This window comes from Penicillium chrysogenum (genome assembly GCF_028827035.1).
Source record: "Penicillium chrysogenum strain IBT 35668 chromosome Unknown utg000001l_segment0_segment0, whole genome shotgun sequence".
NCBI lineage: Eukaryota > Fungi > Ascomycota > Eurotiomycetes > Eurotiales > Aspergillaceae > Penicillium > Penicillium chrysogenum.
This window is the reverse complement of record NW_026622749.1, coordinates 143581-157080: the sequence shown is the minus strand read 5'-3', so window position 1 is coordinate 157080 and position 13500 is coordinate 143581. Positions and strand designations below refer to the sequence as shown.

The 13500-nt window shown below is 50.8% G+C and overlaps 5 protein-coding genes across 5 annotated transcripts; 4 read left to right on the top strand and 1 right to left on the bottom strand.

Moving 5' to 3' along the window:
- Window positions 1-65: 65 nt before the first annotated feature.
- Window positions 66-3097, top strand: agdC (putative alpha-glucosidase; the record flags this gene model as incomplete). Its single annotated transcript, XM_056705822.1, has 8 exons — window positions 66-273; window positions 329-581; window positions 665-935; window positions 991-1234; window positions 1291-1368; window positions 1423-1950; window positions 1999-2107; window positions 2170-3097. 8 exons carry the CDS (start codon window positions 66-68, stop codon window positions 3095-3097), a joined length of 2619 nt encoding a protein of 872 aa, XP_056570124.1.
- A 1759-nt stretch (window positions 3098-4856) lies between these two features.
- Window positions 4857-6150, top strand: N7489_000065 (glycoside hydrolase family 16 protein; the record flags this gene model as incomplete). Its single annotated transcript, XM_056705821.1, has 2 exons — window positions 4857-5228; window positions 5302-6150. 2 exons carry the CDS (start codon window positions 4857-4859, stop codon window positions 6148-6150), a joined length of 1221 nt encoding a protein of 406 aa, XP_056570123.1.
- Window positions 6151-7395: 1245 nt separating this feature from the next.
- On the bottom strand, window positions 7396-8793 carry N7489_000064 (uncharacterized protein; the record flags this gene model as incomplete). The annotated part of the gene is made up of 1 exon (XM_056705820.1): window positions 7396-8793. One exon carries the CDS (start codon window positions 8791-8793, stop codon window positions 7396-7398), a length of 1398 nt encoding a protein of 465 aa, XP_056570122.1.
- A 186-nt stretch (window positions 8794-8979) lies between these two features.
- On the top strand, window positions 8980-10527 carry N7489_000063 (threonine--tRNA ligase MST1; the record flags this gene model as incomplete). Its single annotated transcript, XM_056705819.1, has 1 exon — window positions 8980-10527. The coding sequence occupies one exon, from the start codon at window positions 8980-8982 to the stop codon at window positions 10525-10527; it is 1548 nt and encodes a 515-aa protein (XP_056570121.1).
- A 640-nt stretch (window positions 10528-11167) lies between these two features.
- On the top strand, window positions 11168-13323 carry N7489_000062 (2-isopropylmalate synthase; the record flags this gene model as incomplete). The annotated part of the gene is made up of 5 exons (XM_056705818.1): window positions 11168-11175; window positions 11233-11377; window positions 11436-12310; window positions 12381-13086; window positions 13141-13323. The coding sequence occupies 5 exons, from the start codon at window positions 11168-11170 to the stop codon at window positions 13321-13323; spliced, it is 1917 nt and encodes a 638-aa protein (XP_056570120.1).
- Window positions 13324-13500: the final 177 nt, after the last annotated feature.

Here is a 13500-nt window from a genome sequence, read left to right as displayed (position 1 = left end):
TCTTCAGTGTATCCTGTTGTGTGTATGCTGTGTTTGTGTGCTTCAATGCTCGCCCGGTTTTAAACATGAAAGGCTCTTTGTTTCTCCTGGCTCCCCTTGTGGGTTCCGTCCTGGGATCGAAATCCCAGCTTGACAGTTGTCCTGGTTATAAAGCTTCCAATGTGAAGCAGTTGGGCCAGAGATTGACTGCTGACCTCGATCTTGCTGGAGATGCCTGTAATATCTATGGCACGGATCTTCCAAACTTGAAGCTCCTTGTAGAGGCGCAAACTGGTATACTATGACATTCCTGTACTCAAGTATGAATATATGCTTATCGCTCTACTAGAAACCCGTCTTCATGTCATAATCTACGATTCCGATGAGGAGGTCTATCAAGTACCAGACTCTGTTCTCCCCAGGCCCCAGAGTGCAAAAGGCCATCAAAAGGAGTCCGCCCTTCGCTTCGACTTCGAAGAGTATCCTTTCTCATTCCGAGTCCTACGCGAGGAGGAAGTGCTCTTCGATACTTCTGACACCAACATCATCTTCCAGTCTCAGTACTTGAATTTGCGCACTTGGCTTCCCGATGATCCGAACCTGTATGGCCTGGGGAGCACACTGATTCGCTGCGTCTGCCTACCACTGACTACACTCGCACTATCTGGAACCGTGACGCATATAGCGTCCCCTCCGACTCAAACCTTTACGGTACTCATCCTATTTACGTTGATCACCGTGGAGAGAATGGCACTCACGGAGTCTTCTTTTTGAACTCTAACGGCATGGACATCAAGATTGATAAGACAGCTGATGGCAAACAATACCTCGAGTATAACACGCTCGGCGGAGTCCTAGACTTCTACTTCATGGCCGGTCCGACCCCCAAGGAAGTGAGCGAGCAGTACTCTGAAGTCGTTGGTCTCCCTGCTATGCAAAGTTACTGGACTTTTGGAGTATGTTATTTTCCAATGGGTTCTTGTAGCTGTGTCCTAACTAAAGAATTTTTAGTACCACAACTGCCGATATGGCTACCAGGATGTCTTTGATGTCGCAGAGGTAGTTTACAACTACAGCCGTGCTGGAATCCCACTCGAGACTATGTGGACCGACATTGACTATATGAATGTTCGACGGGTATTCACTCTAGACGAAGAGCGGTTCCCTATCGACAAAATGCGCGAGTTGGTTTCGTATCTCCACAAGCATGATCAGCATTATATAGTCATGGTCGACCCGGCCGTCAGTAACTCTGGTAAGTGTTGCAATCACTTGCCCCCTAATCCACTCTAACGGGAAATGTGCTATCAGATAATGGTGCTTTCGAAAGAGGCCACGACCAGGGAATCTTCCTGCACCGTGACAATGAACAGAACGAGCTCTACCAAGGTAAGAGTACTGGCAGAAGTACAATGCCTACCATTCCTAACAGAATATCCCCAGGCGCCGTCTGGCCCGGCCTAACCGTCTATCCAGACTGGTTCAACAAAGAGACACAGAGATACTGGAACTCCGAATTCGAGCGATTCTTCAGCCCAAGAGACGGCGTTGACATCGACGGTTTATGGATAGACATGAACGAAGCTTCCAACTTCTGCCCATACCCCTGCAAGAACCCTGCAGAGTATGCTCAGCAGAACAACCTACCCCCAGTACCTCCACCAGTCCGGTCGCCTCCACGCCATATCCCGGGTTTCCCGGCTGATTTCCAGCCCGGGTCTTCTTCAACTGGGCCTTTTTCTAAATACCGGGTAAAGAGAGGTGATGCTGTCCTAGGGCTACGTAGTGTAGGCAAGAAAGGCAGCCGTGTGAAGGCAAAGAAGGTCGGATTGCCCGGTCGAGACCTCATTAACCCGCCTTATCAGATCGCAAACGCGGCTGGTTCCATTAGCAATAAGACTATTGATACTGATATCATCCATGCTGGCGAGGGTTACGCAGAGTATGACACGCACAATCTCTACGGAACCAGTAAGTCACTCGTCTTCATTATCGGATCCTTCCTAATATCAACCCTAGTGATGAGCTCGGCTTCCCGCCAGGCAATGCTGAAGCGTCGACCCAACGTGCGCCCCTTGATTATCACGCGTAGTACCTTCGCCGGGGCAGGCTCTCAGGTCGGCCACTGGTAAGATTACACAAACCTTCCAAACCAGCCTGCCATATACATTCTAACCCGTTCCCAAACAGGCTCGGCGATAATTTCAGCCAATGGGATAAATACCGCGTTTCAATTTCACAAATGCTAGCCTTCGCTTCGATTTTCCAGGTCCCAATGGTTGGCAGCGACGTCTGTGGGTTCGCCGGAAATACGACGGAAGAACTGTGCGCGCGCTGGGCAATGCTCGGCGGGTTCTATCCGTTCTATCGGAATCACAACGAGTTCGGTACCATACCGCAGGAATTCTACCGCTGGCCTACTGTCACAGAGGCTGCGAAGAAGATTATTGATATCCGATACCGTCTGCTCGATTACCTCTATACTTCCTTCTACCGTCAGACCTTGACGGGGACTCCGTTCCTCCAGCCGCTTTTCTATGTCTACCCCGAGGATAGTAATACCTTCGGTAATGAGCTGCAGTTCTTTTATGGTGATTCCATTCTCGTCTCGCCTGTCTCGGAAGAGGGCGCTACCTCTGTCAATGCCTATTTCCCCGAGGATCTCTTCTATGATTGGTTTACTGGTGTCGCTGTGCAGGGCGAGGGATCGGTGAAGACGATCACTGATCTCGTTATTACCGATATCCCGATCCATATCCGTGGTGGGAGTATCATCCCCCTCCGTACGGCGAGTGCTAAGACCACGACGGATCTGCGCAAGCGCGGCTTTGAGATTCTCATTGCGCCTAACGCTGATGGGTCCGCGGAGGGTGAGCTGTATATTGATGATGGCGAGTCAATTCAGCCGGATTCCGCGGCAGATATTCAGTTCAAGTACCGGGATGGCAAGCTTAGGATCCAGGGTCGGTTCGGGTATCGTCCTAATGTGGCTGTTGAGGCTGTTACGCTGCTTGGGCAGAAGAATAAGCGTCGGGATGTTGGGTATGATGCTCAGAGGCAGAGTGTTACAAAGAAAGTCCAGATTGAGTTGACTGGGCCTGCCGAGGTGACACTGTGAGGTTCTCACACTATACTCCGTAGGGGTTGTTGGGTCATGGTTGATGAGGTTTGAGGGTTTTTTTTTTAGATTGCGGGATCCGCGGATGCCGGTTACTTTTCCGGGGAACAGCCCGACACATTCTTTTAAGGCTCCGAACGCCACGTTTTTCTTTGTTCGACTCAATTTGGCCTGCAATTTTAAATTAAAATTAGAGGTCTTGGATATTCCCTGTAAGCGAGTATTTTTACTTCGGGTAGAATAATGACTCGAAACGGTTATTGGATTAACGTTCCTGCATCTCAGCCAGACGACTTAGCAATCACGTGTATGAATATGTACTCCGTAAGGCTGTATCAGTGTACTCCGTACAATCGATTATAATTGATTGAGGTGTTTGAAAGAGAAACCTCAAAAACAATAACAACCCCTTGCATGGCCTTGCATAAGAGGGGTGGTTAGGAGGGGAAAGAAAGACAGTGGCTTGAGACATGATGAAAATTTCGAGTCTTTCGAGTCTTGAACAACTCCAGAAAGGTAGAGAGTACGAAAAAACATAATAATAATACTCTTCTACACCTAAACCGGTACTAGGCTATTCTAAGGGCAAAGGTCTCACTCAGCGCCGAGTGAGGTGGTATCGGCACTAGTTCAGGCACAGGCCGCTAGTTCCTGAGTCATTTGATAGGTAAACCCGTGGGTCCTAGAAATTCACATTTGTTGTTATTATTGGTATGTGGTATCGAGTTTGGTTAATTTTATTTTTTAGCGAGGACCAAGTACAGAGTGCCAAGTAGAATATTATATTGTTATTGTATTCTGTACTCCGTAGTGGAAAGAGAAAAGATATACGGAGTATAGGCAAAGCCCTCATAGACTACGGAGTCCGTGTTCAAGCCGCGTTTCGTGTTTCATGATTGCATGGTTGCATGGATGTGATATTGATGATAGGCATTAATTTGATCCAGGGGTGATCTCTACCGTAAATACCACATACAATGAGCCATATGATTGAGGTAGAGTGTAATAAATTTCATTGGAATTGTAATATAAAATCACCTGGGCAGACCTCGGATGCGGAAAAAGAACCTTGGCGGTCGCTTAGGTTAGCCTATTTTCTATTTTCCTATGTTTCGAGATGTCAGACATACAGAAACAGTTAGCTTTCTTGTAATTCTTATTATTCTTTCTATTGAATTTTCTTTTATGGGCCCTTTGATGTAATGACAGTTAAGTGCCTACTCCGTACAATGTGATCACTACATGTACCAAGTACTCTTAACATATGATCGGATCGGCTGATCAACTACTACATACTTGAGTCACTATATACAAGATACATATGTATGTATAATATAGAATGATATACTACATGCACATGTACAATACATTTCCAGCCTCATCCCAATAATCTCTCAGCTCCACTTTCCCCTCATGGGAAGATCCAAAGCTCCACTTGACTGGACCTTTTGTCTCAGCGGCCTTGTCCCCCGAGATCCAATCATCATCCCTCATCGCCACGTCCAAAGTCACTCCCGCCTCCCTTTTTTTAGTATGTAATATATATTTCTTGTTTCTTGTATCTTGTGTCTTGTATGGAGTATTGTGGAGTAGATAAAGTGGTGCCTCCCAGTTGTTCCTTCCCAAGGTTTTCCATCCACTCTCGTTTCCGCTTTCGTCGCTAGTTGTGATCATATTTATATTTAATAGGGTCCCCCTTCCCTTTCTTTTTCTCTTGTTTACATATTCACTTCTCTTGACGCGTATCATCACATACACAATGCCGTCTTTCATGAAGTTCGTTGCTGCGGCTCTCGCCGTGGCTGCCCCTCTGGCTTCCGCTCAGACTTACTCTGACTGCAACCCGATGGAGAAATCTTGCCCTCCGAACAAGGGTCTGACCGAGTCCGACATTCACTTTGACTTCACCAAGGCCAGTGGCCTCGACCAGTGGAAGATCAGCGGCGGCAAAGTCCCCACTGGCTCCAATGGTGCCGAGTTCACTATCAACAAGGAAGGAGATGCTCCTACCCTGGTCAGCGACTTCTACTTCTTCTACGGCGAATTGTCTATTGAGATGAAGACCTCTCATGGCCAAGGCATTGTCAGCTCCGCCTTCTTGCAGTCCGATGACAAGGATGAGCTTGACTGGGTACGTGATATCTCGAAACTCGGGCTATTAGTCCCAAGTCTCCATGGTAGAACAATGACTAACTGAAATACAGGAAGCACTGGGCACCAAGGGTGACACTATTATGACCAACTACTTCGGAAAGGGCGACACCTCGACCTACGACCGTGAGTTGTGGGTCCCCGTCTCCGCTCCTACGGAATCTTTCCACACCTACACCATCCAATGGGCCAAGGAATCCACCAACTGGTTGATTGATGGCAAGATTGTCCGCACTGTCAACTACAATGATGCCCAGGGTGGTGCTCGCTACCCTCAGACCCCTATGAACATCCGCGTTGGTATCTGGGCCGGTGGCGCTCCCACCAACGCCCAGGGTACCATTGACTGGGCTGGCGGTCCGACCGACTACTCCCAGGGCCCCTACTCCATGTACATCAAGAGCATCACTGTCAAGAACGCCAACCCCGCCGAGTCCTACACTTGGTCTGACAAGTCTGGCTCCTCCGACAGCATCAAGTTCACCGGTTCCAACGCCGTGAGCTCGCGCAGCACCACCAGCGAAGCTGCCACCAGCTCCTCCTCTGAGGCCGCCTCTTCAACTGACTCTCCTTCGACCACCACCGAGGGCACTTCCAGCGCTGCCACCACTCTGGCTACCAAGACCTCCGGCTCGTCGTCTGCCGAGTCCACTGCTGCCTCCAGCTCCGCTGCCGGTGCTTCCAGCTCCGGTGCCTCCCCCAGCGGTTCTAGCGGCCCCGGCTCCGGCTCGAGCACCGAGACTGGCGCCAGCTCCAGCTCCCCCTCCGGTTCCGGCTCGTCCACCAGCGCCAGCGCCAGCGCTAGTGCCAGCCCTAGCTTCAACGCAGCTGCCTCTGCTGCTGCCAGCTACTTGGGACCTGTCTCCCTCCTGGGTCTGGTGACCGCCCTTCTCCAGCTGTAAATGTCCCTTTTGAGCGCTTTGACTTTTTGACGCATCATTAATGAAACGCGCCTCGAAAGAGGATACTTGGCTGGACCGGGTATGATAATGGTTCATGGGTGCGATTTTACTTTTTTTTTTTTTTTCAGGCTGTACCATTTTTTTCCTTTTCGCTGTCCTTGGCGCTCAAATGCCTCCAATCTATCCTTTGGTTGCCCGGATATGTTCATTGGCATAGTCCGGTAACGTGGGCGATTTTATTTGGGCGGACATGATGTATCTATCAGCGTCATACATACCTTTGCCATTGAGCAAACGCAATAATATCAAGTCAATTGACTCCACAGATTACATACTTCCAATTTCCAGGGCATCGTAGCCTGCAGTCTAGATCTCTTCACCGCTTATTTCCTGTCGTAGGTCTCGTGGCTTTCCGTTCGCATTGTGCTCGTATACTCAAAACCTTATCCTACATGCCTTAAGGTTAACATTTGCGTCGCATTTATGCCATGCATATTGGACTTATTTTCTAGGATTCGAGTCACATATGCAAGTCCACCATCGGCCTCTCCGGACAAGAACACTAAGAATAGGCACCGAGATTTTACCTAGGTACGTACAATATATAACCAAGGTTCACATCGGAAAATGCATTCGCTGTGAACCATGGATCGAGAAGTTGATTGAATTTGATTGTAACAGGCCTGGGCCTGGATTGGCCGATGATGGATTGGCCGATGGCCGATGATGAATTCCAAGGTTGTTTTACCGAGAGAGATGTTTGTAGTCGGATTGGTTGATCGGGCGACGATTTTATGGCCGAACCATGGATAGTTCAAAAAAGGGTCGGGTCCATCCTTAATCCAGGGACACCATGGATGTATTCTGTGCCCAGGTGCGTTTCAACATGACTTGTGGATCTTTGTGTTTACATCATACCCCGTATATTGTAGTACAGTATCCTTCGTAAAAGCAAAATGGGAAAGGTAAAAATACTGTCGTGGCTCATTATTGCATCTAACTCATCTCATCTTCTCGGATAGGAAAACGCCACAAGTCAAAACAAAAAAGTAACATGGACTCCCCAAATCAGACTGTAACTACGGCAACACCTTAACACCCTTTCAAAAGTCGAGCAACTCTCGGACCCTCACCAAAATCTGAGCTTCTCTCCCAGCCCCCTGTGGAGACTCAATTCACCAAGTGGACCCAGCCCCAGCCGCACGTCGCACATCCCTTAACTGCCGTGATAGGCGCAACACCGAGTCAGCAACGGGACGATGGTGCGTGGCCGCGACCCGGAGCAAGGCAAAGAGTTGCCGCGGGCCGGGGTGTCGGTGTAGATCCGGTGGATGCAGTGGAGGCCACGGCAGACGATGACGACTCCGTCAGCGCAACCGGATTGGCATCTGCATCTTCTGACGATCGTCCCCGGAACAAATATGCCCCGAACGGTCCTAGCGGGAGCGAGTCGAGCACGGAATATAGTCGGTCGCTGCTGCCGTCATCAGATGGAGATTGGTATTTGTGCAATGTTGGGCTCCGGCGTTCTTCGCGCGCTACGATCCCGTCCACTGCTTCGAGGTGGTCGTCTAGTGTTGCGAATCGCGTGTTGAGGGAGTCTGCTTTGCTGCGGATCTGTGCGCGCAGTCGGTCTAGGTACTCTTCGCGTCGTCGCATTTGGGTCGCGAGTCGTGTGTCTAGGGCGGCTGTGCCGCTTATTTCGGTTGCTGGCCGTGAGGCGAGTAGGCTCTCGATTGCGGAGCGGAGGTCTGCGCGTAGAGAGTCGAATTCCCATACTGCTGTTTGAATCGCTTGGTTGCTGCCGGTGAATTCAAGGTCCAGAGCGTTGCGAGCGTCTGGGAAGGTCGATTTCAGTTGTGATTCTAGGTCGGCGAGCATGCTTTCGCTTTGTTTGAGGATTGCGGATAGAGGGGTGAAGGTTTCGAGGGCGGTGTCCAATATGGATTCCAGTTGGCGCTGCGAGGCTGCGAGAGTTTCTTCTGGGGGTATTGCGGATGGGTAGGCGCCGCGTGGTGGGTATGTCGCGGAGAGGGTGATGCAGCTGCCGGGATAGAGAGTTTTGATACTTGGGAGGTGGCAGAGGTCTTTGGCTTGATAGACTACCTCGGGGAGAACCAGAAGGTGCAGGATGATGGCGATCAAGACTGTGTTGATTGCGTTGCGGACGAGGACAGTATGGGCACCAAAGATGGACTCGGGTTTCACCAGGCCTGCTTGTTTGGTGGTCGTCTCTACAGACGAACCAGCGTCTGCATCTCCAGGTTTAGCGCCGGCCCGGTCCTGCTCTCGCTGCTTTGCACTGTTCGGCATGGAAACTTTGCGTCGTTTTCTCATGCTATCTGAGCCAGGCTGCTTCGGTGACCGCACATATTCTACCCATGACCCTTCCAAATTAGGCGTTTCGCAGATAGAGGGCATGACGAGCTCTGGGCCTGATATGGTCCATGACGATGAGGATGAGGATGCCAGCGACTCTGATGTCGTGCCAGCTGTCTTCGTGGTCGCTTTGCTGCTTTCATCCCGGGAATCTGAAGTTTTGGTGGGGTCTTCTTCCTTTTCCTTCAGAGAAGCAGTTGATGCTATCACCCAGGATTCGCCAAGAGCCGGGCGATCTGGGATACGAGGCTGTTCTGTAGACATGGCGTAAACATCTCAGCAAGACATGCGCCTTGTATAATAGTTAATATGTTTTGTAGTTAACATTTCACGACTCGGAGTCAAATGTTTTGAATGCGACTGGCCCAAGCAGACCGTTGCACGCGTAAAGCGGTGGGGGAAGAAAGATCGGAGAAACCGCCGCGGCCAAGGAATTGAGAATCTTCAACCATGCGCTCACTGCTTCGCCTGAGACCGTCCCTAACGCCTGGCGTTAAATCCCTGCCATGGCAATTTACACGGTCGCGACAGTTGTCATACACTGCGATTCGCCATTGCTCGTGTTCTGACAAACCCGAAGCTCCAACGATACCTCCCACCGATCACCGAGCTCTCGGAACCGCGCAAGAGCTCTTCACCTCTTCCGTCTACAGTCCCGGATCTCCTCTCTTTCTCCCAAATGGCACACATGTTGTCAATAAACTCATCTCCTTCCTCCGCACCCAGTACCTACAATACGGCTTCCGTGAAGTCTTGACCCCGACCATATACAAAAAGTCGCTCTGGGAGATATCCGGACACTGGCAGAACTACAAGGATGACATGTATGAGGTGACCGGCCGAGGAGCCAGTGGTGAGGCAGATGGCGAAGTAGGTGAAGATGAATCCTACGGACTGAAGCCAATGAACTGTCCCGGCCACTGTCTACTCTTCAAGTCGCAGAATCACTCCTACCGGGACATGCCGGTGCGCTACGCGGACTTCAGTCCCCTGCACCGCAACGAGGTGTCAGGTTCACTGACTGGTCTGACGCGCGTGCGTCGTTTCCATCAGGATGATGGTCATATATTCTGTCGCCGGCAGCAGATCAAGTCGGAGATCGCATCCGCGCTGGGCTTTGTGGACATGGCTATGAAGACCTTCGGACTCGGTCCGTATCGATTAGTTTTGTCGACTCGACCCGAAACGGATTACATTGGGACTTTGGAAATGTGGGACAATGCCGAGATGCAATTGCGCGAGGCTCTGGATAGTACCGGACGCGAATGGGCGCTGAATGAGGGCGATGGTGCGTTTTACGGTCCCAAAATCGACATCCAACTCCAGGACCAAGCTGGCAAGTACCACCAGCTGTCTACTATTCAATTGGACATGAACCTGCCACAGCGATTTGGGCTGGAGTATCAAGTTGCAGAGAGTGAGCCAGACTACAATCCAGCCACACCCGGAGTTGCAACTCCAGTTATGATTCACCGCGCCATCTTCGGCTCATTGGAGCGGTTTTTGGCTTTGCTGATTGAACAGCACGGTGGCCATTGGCCATTCTGGCTTTCTCCGCGCCAGGCCATTGTCCTGACAGTTAACCAAGTCGATGCCGTTGTGCGCCAGGCTCAGGAAGCAGCAGCCAAGTTCGCTGGTTTCCGCGCATTGCTAAATGATGGTACCGCGGAGCCGCCCCGACCACTGTCCTCTGTCGACTCTACATTCTTGGTTGACGTCGATACCAGCGCACAGACCCTGGGCAAGAAGATTCAGCGCGCCAAACAGATGAAGTATAACCTCATCTTCATTCTCGGATCACGGGACCTGGCCGATGGTGGTATCACTGTTGATGTCACTGGACAGATGCAGAGCAAGACAGATAAAGATGCTCAAACCCTGCAGGCGCTGATCAAAGCCAGACTAGGTAGTGATGCGCTACAGAATCCTCGAGCTGTTAAGCTTAGTGTGGACGAGGTGCATCCGCTGTTGGTCGAACTAGAGAAGAACTTTGTGTAACTTTGTATGTTGTATGTTGTATAACCCATGTGTGTTGACATTTTGAGCGTGTTTCTATTTTACTCTGTATATTAGACCGATATTTTGCCGAATTCAAGTTCTACCTAGGTATAACCTATTGCACATCTTTCAATTTAAAACCAAGCAATGCCTGCGGTTGTGGCCTCACTGCGGCTATTCGCGGAGTAGATGCCCCAGGCATAAATATCTCCGATGTTCGGGGTCCCAATGGAGACAGGGACAGTAGATATCCGTCGCAAATGGCTGTAAAATGGAATCAAAGTGAACATAAACAATATATAGTGACACGGAAAACCTACTAGCAGATATACCAGCCCCATCAGCAAGCCAATTGCAGATTCTCGCGCCCTAACTCGACCAATGTGTATGTCACGTGACTCCGCTGTCGGCGCCGAAAACTCGGCGTCATTGACAGGCTCATTTGAGTCACAGCATATTCCCCATTCTTAATTGGTCTTCTTTTCTTTTTCGCTATAAAAGAATCCCAGTGTCCATATTTTGAAAGCAAGTTCTTTTTTGCTTTAATCAATTCAATCTTGAGTCTGCTTGGCCTAGCTATAACCATACCCAACCTTTTATCGTCTCTTATCCACTTGCGCCCCCGCGGTACCCCGCCAACATGCCGATGTATGTTGAAATGACCCTGACTCCGATTTGGTGGTTCTTCATACTAATTCTCTAAAGGCTCAAGGATCCCTCAAAAAAGTATAAGGCTTTCAAGCCGCTGAACCTGCCAAATCGCCAATGGCCCAACAAAGTTATTGATAAGCCTCCTCGCTGGCTGGCGACCGATCTGCGTGATGGCAACCAGTCTCTGCCGGACCCAATGGTATGATATGATCTACTGCTGGCTCTTGTTTCTCATATTGATTAGTCTGGTGCTATAGGACGGCGAGCAAAAATACCGTTTCTTCAAGATGCTCGTGGATATTGGCTACAAGGAAATCGAAGTGTCCTTCCCGTCCGCATCCCAGACGGATTTCGACTTCACCCGCCGTCTGGTCGAAGAGCCCGGTCTCACACCCGATGATGTCGCCCTGCAAGTCCTGGCTCCCTGCCGGGAGGATCTCATCCGTCGCACAGTTGATTCCCTGAAGGGCGCCAAGAAGGCTATCCTCCACATCTACCTCGCAACGAGCCCCTGTTTCCGCCGCATCATCTTCAACATGGACCGCAAGCAGAGTCTGGAGATGGCTGTTAAATGCACAAAGTATGCCCGTTCTATCACCAAGGACGACCCCGCCCAGGCTGGCACAGATTGGCAATTCGAGTTCTCCCCCGAGACTTTCTCCGATACCGAGCCCGAGTTCGCCGTGGAGGTCTGCCAGGCCGTTAAGGCTGCCTGGGAACCCACGGCTGAGAAGCCCATCATTTTCAACCTGCCCGCCACGGTAGAGATGGCCACCCCCAACGTCTTTGCTGATCAGATTGAGTACTTCTGCACAAACATGACTGAGCGCGAGAAGTTCGTTGTCTCAGTCCACCCGCATAACGACCGTGGCTGCGCTGTTGCTGCGGCTGAACTGGCACAAATGGCCGGTGCCGAGCGTGTAGAGGGTACTCTGTTCGGTAACGGTGAGCGTACCGGAAACGTGGACCTGGTCACTCTCGCCCTGAACCTGTACACACAAGGTGTCTCACCAGGTGTCGACTTCTCAGACATCAACTCTGTCATCAAGGTGGTAGAGGAGAGCAACAAGATCCCTGTCAACGAGCGTGCGCCATATGGAGGTCAGCTCGTTGTGTGCGCATTCTCTGGAAGGTTTGTTTTCTTTTCCTTTTCTTTTTCGCAGTGTGTTGGACTATTTTTGCTAACTTCTTTTGAAATCCAGCCACCAAGATGCAATCAAGAAGGGCTTCAAGCTGCGCGAAGATGGTGGGGGTGCCGACGAGGAAACCGAGTGGGTCGTCCCGTACCTGCCCCTGGACCCCCAAGATATCGGCCGTACCTACGAGGCAGTCATTCGCGTCAACTCCCAGAGTGGCAAGGGTGGTGCCGCCTGGATTATCCTGCGTAGCCTGGAGCTGGATCTCCCTCGCGCCCTGCAGGTCGAATTCAGCAAGATCGTGCAGGAGAAGACCGAGGCTGTCAGCCGGGAGCTGAAGCCTACCGAGATTGTCAATCTCTTCGAGGAGGCCTACCACCTCAAGTCCAACCCTCGCTTCACCCTTGTCGACTACAGCATCACCACCGACCGCTCGCAGTCCCCTGCTCCTCCCGAGCCTGGCAAGGCCCTCAACACCAAGAACCTCAAGCGTCGCTTCACCGGTATTATTGAGATCGACAACGTCCAGCACGCCATCACCGGTGTCGGTCCAGGTGCTATCTCGTCCCTGGCTACCGCGCTTTCCACCCTTGGTATTGATCTCGACGTCCGCGATTACAAGGAACACTCCATTGGTCGCGGTCGTGACACCAAGGCTGCTACATACATTCAGTGCACAGCAGCCGGCAGCAATCAACAGGTGTGGGGTGTTGGTATCCACCAGGATGTGGTCCAGGCTTCCCTGATTGCGCTGCTCAGCGCCGCCAGCTCGGTAAGATTCGATCTTTGAGATTTGTCTGCATTTCACCACTAAACATGCGTTTAGTTCCTCACCTCCCGCGCTGGCTCTCCTGCTCCTTTCCGTCCCATCCGCTCCAACACCCTCACCGACGAGGACATCCAGGCCCTCGAGCAGCTGTCCGGTACCCCTGATGCTGCCACATCTAACGGCGGTCTGAGCGCCAAGGTCAATGTCGAGCAGCTGACAAAACAGGCTGAAAAAATGTAAGTAATTGATTAAAAAAAGCCTAAGACTAAAAGTGATAGCAATAATGTGAATACCATGATCAATTGAAATAATCTATTTTCTTCATTTCTTCTCGGATATCAACGTTGACTTAATTTGACGTCTCATTGCCGCTATATACATGTCAACAGATACCTACAACACATGTCAAGCTATAAA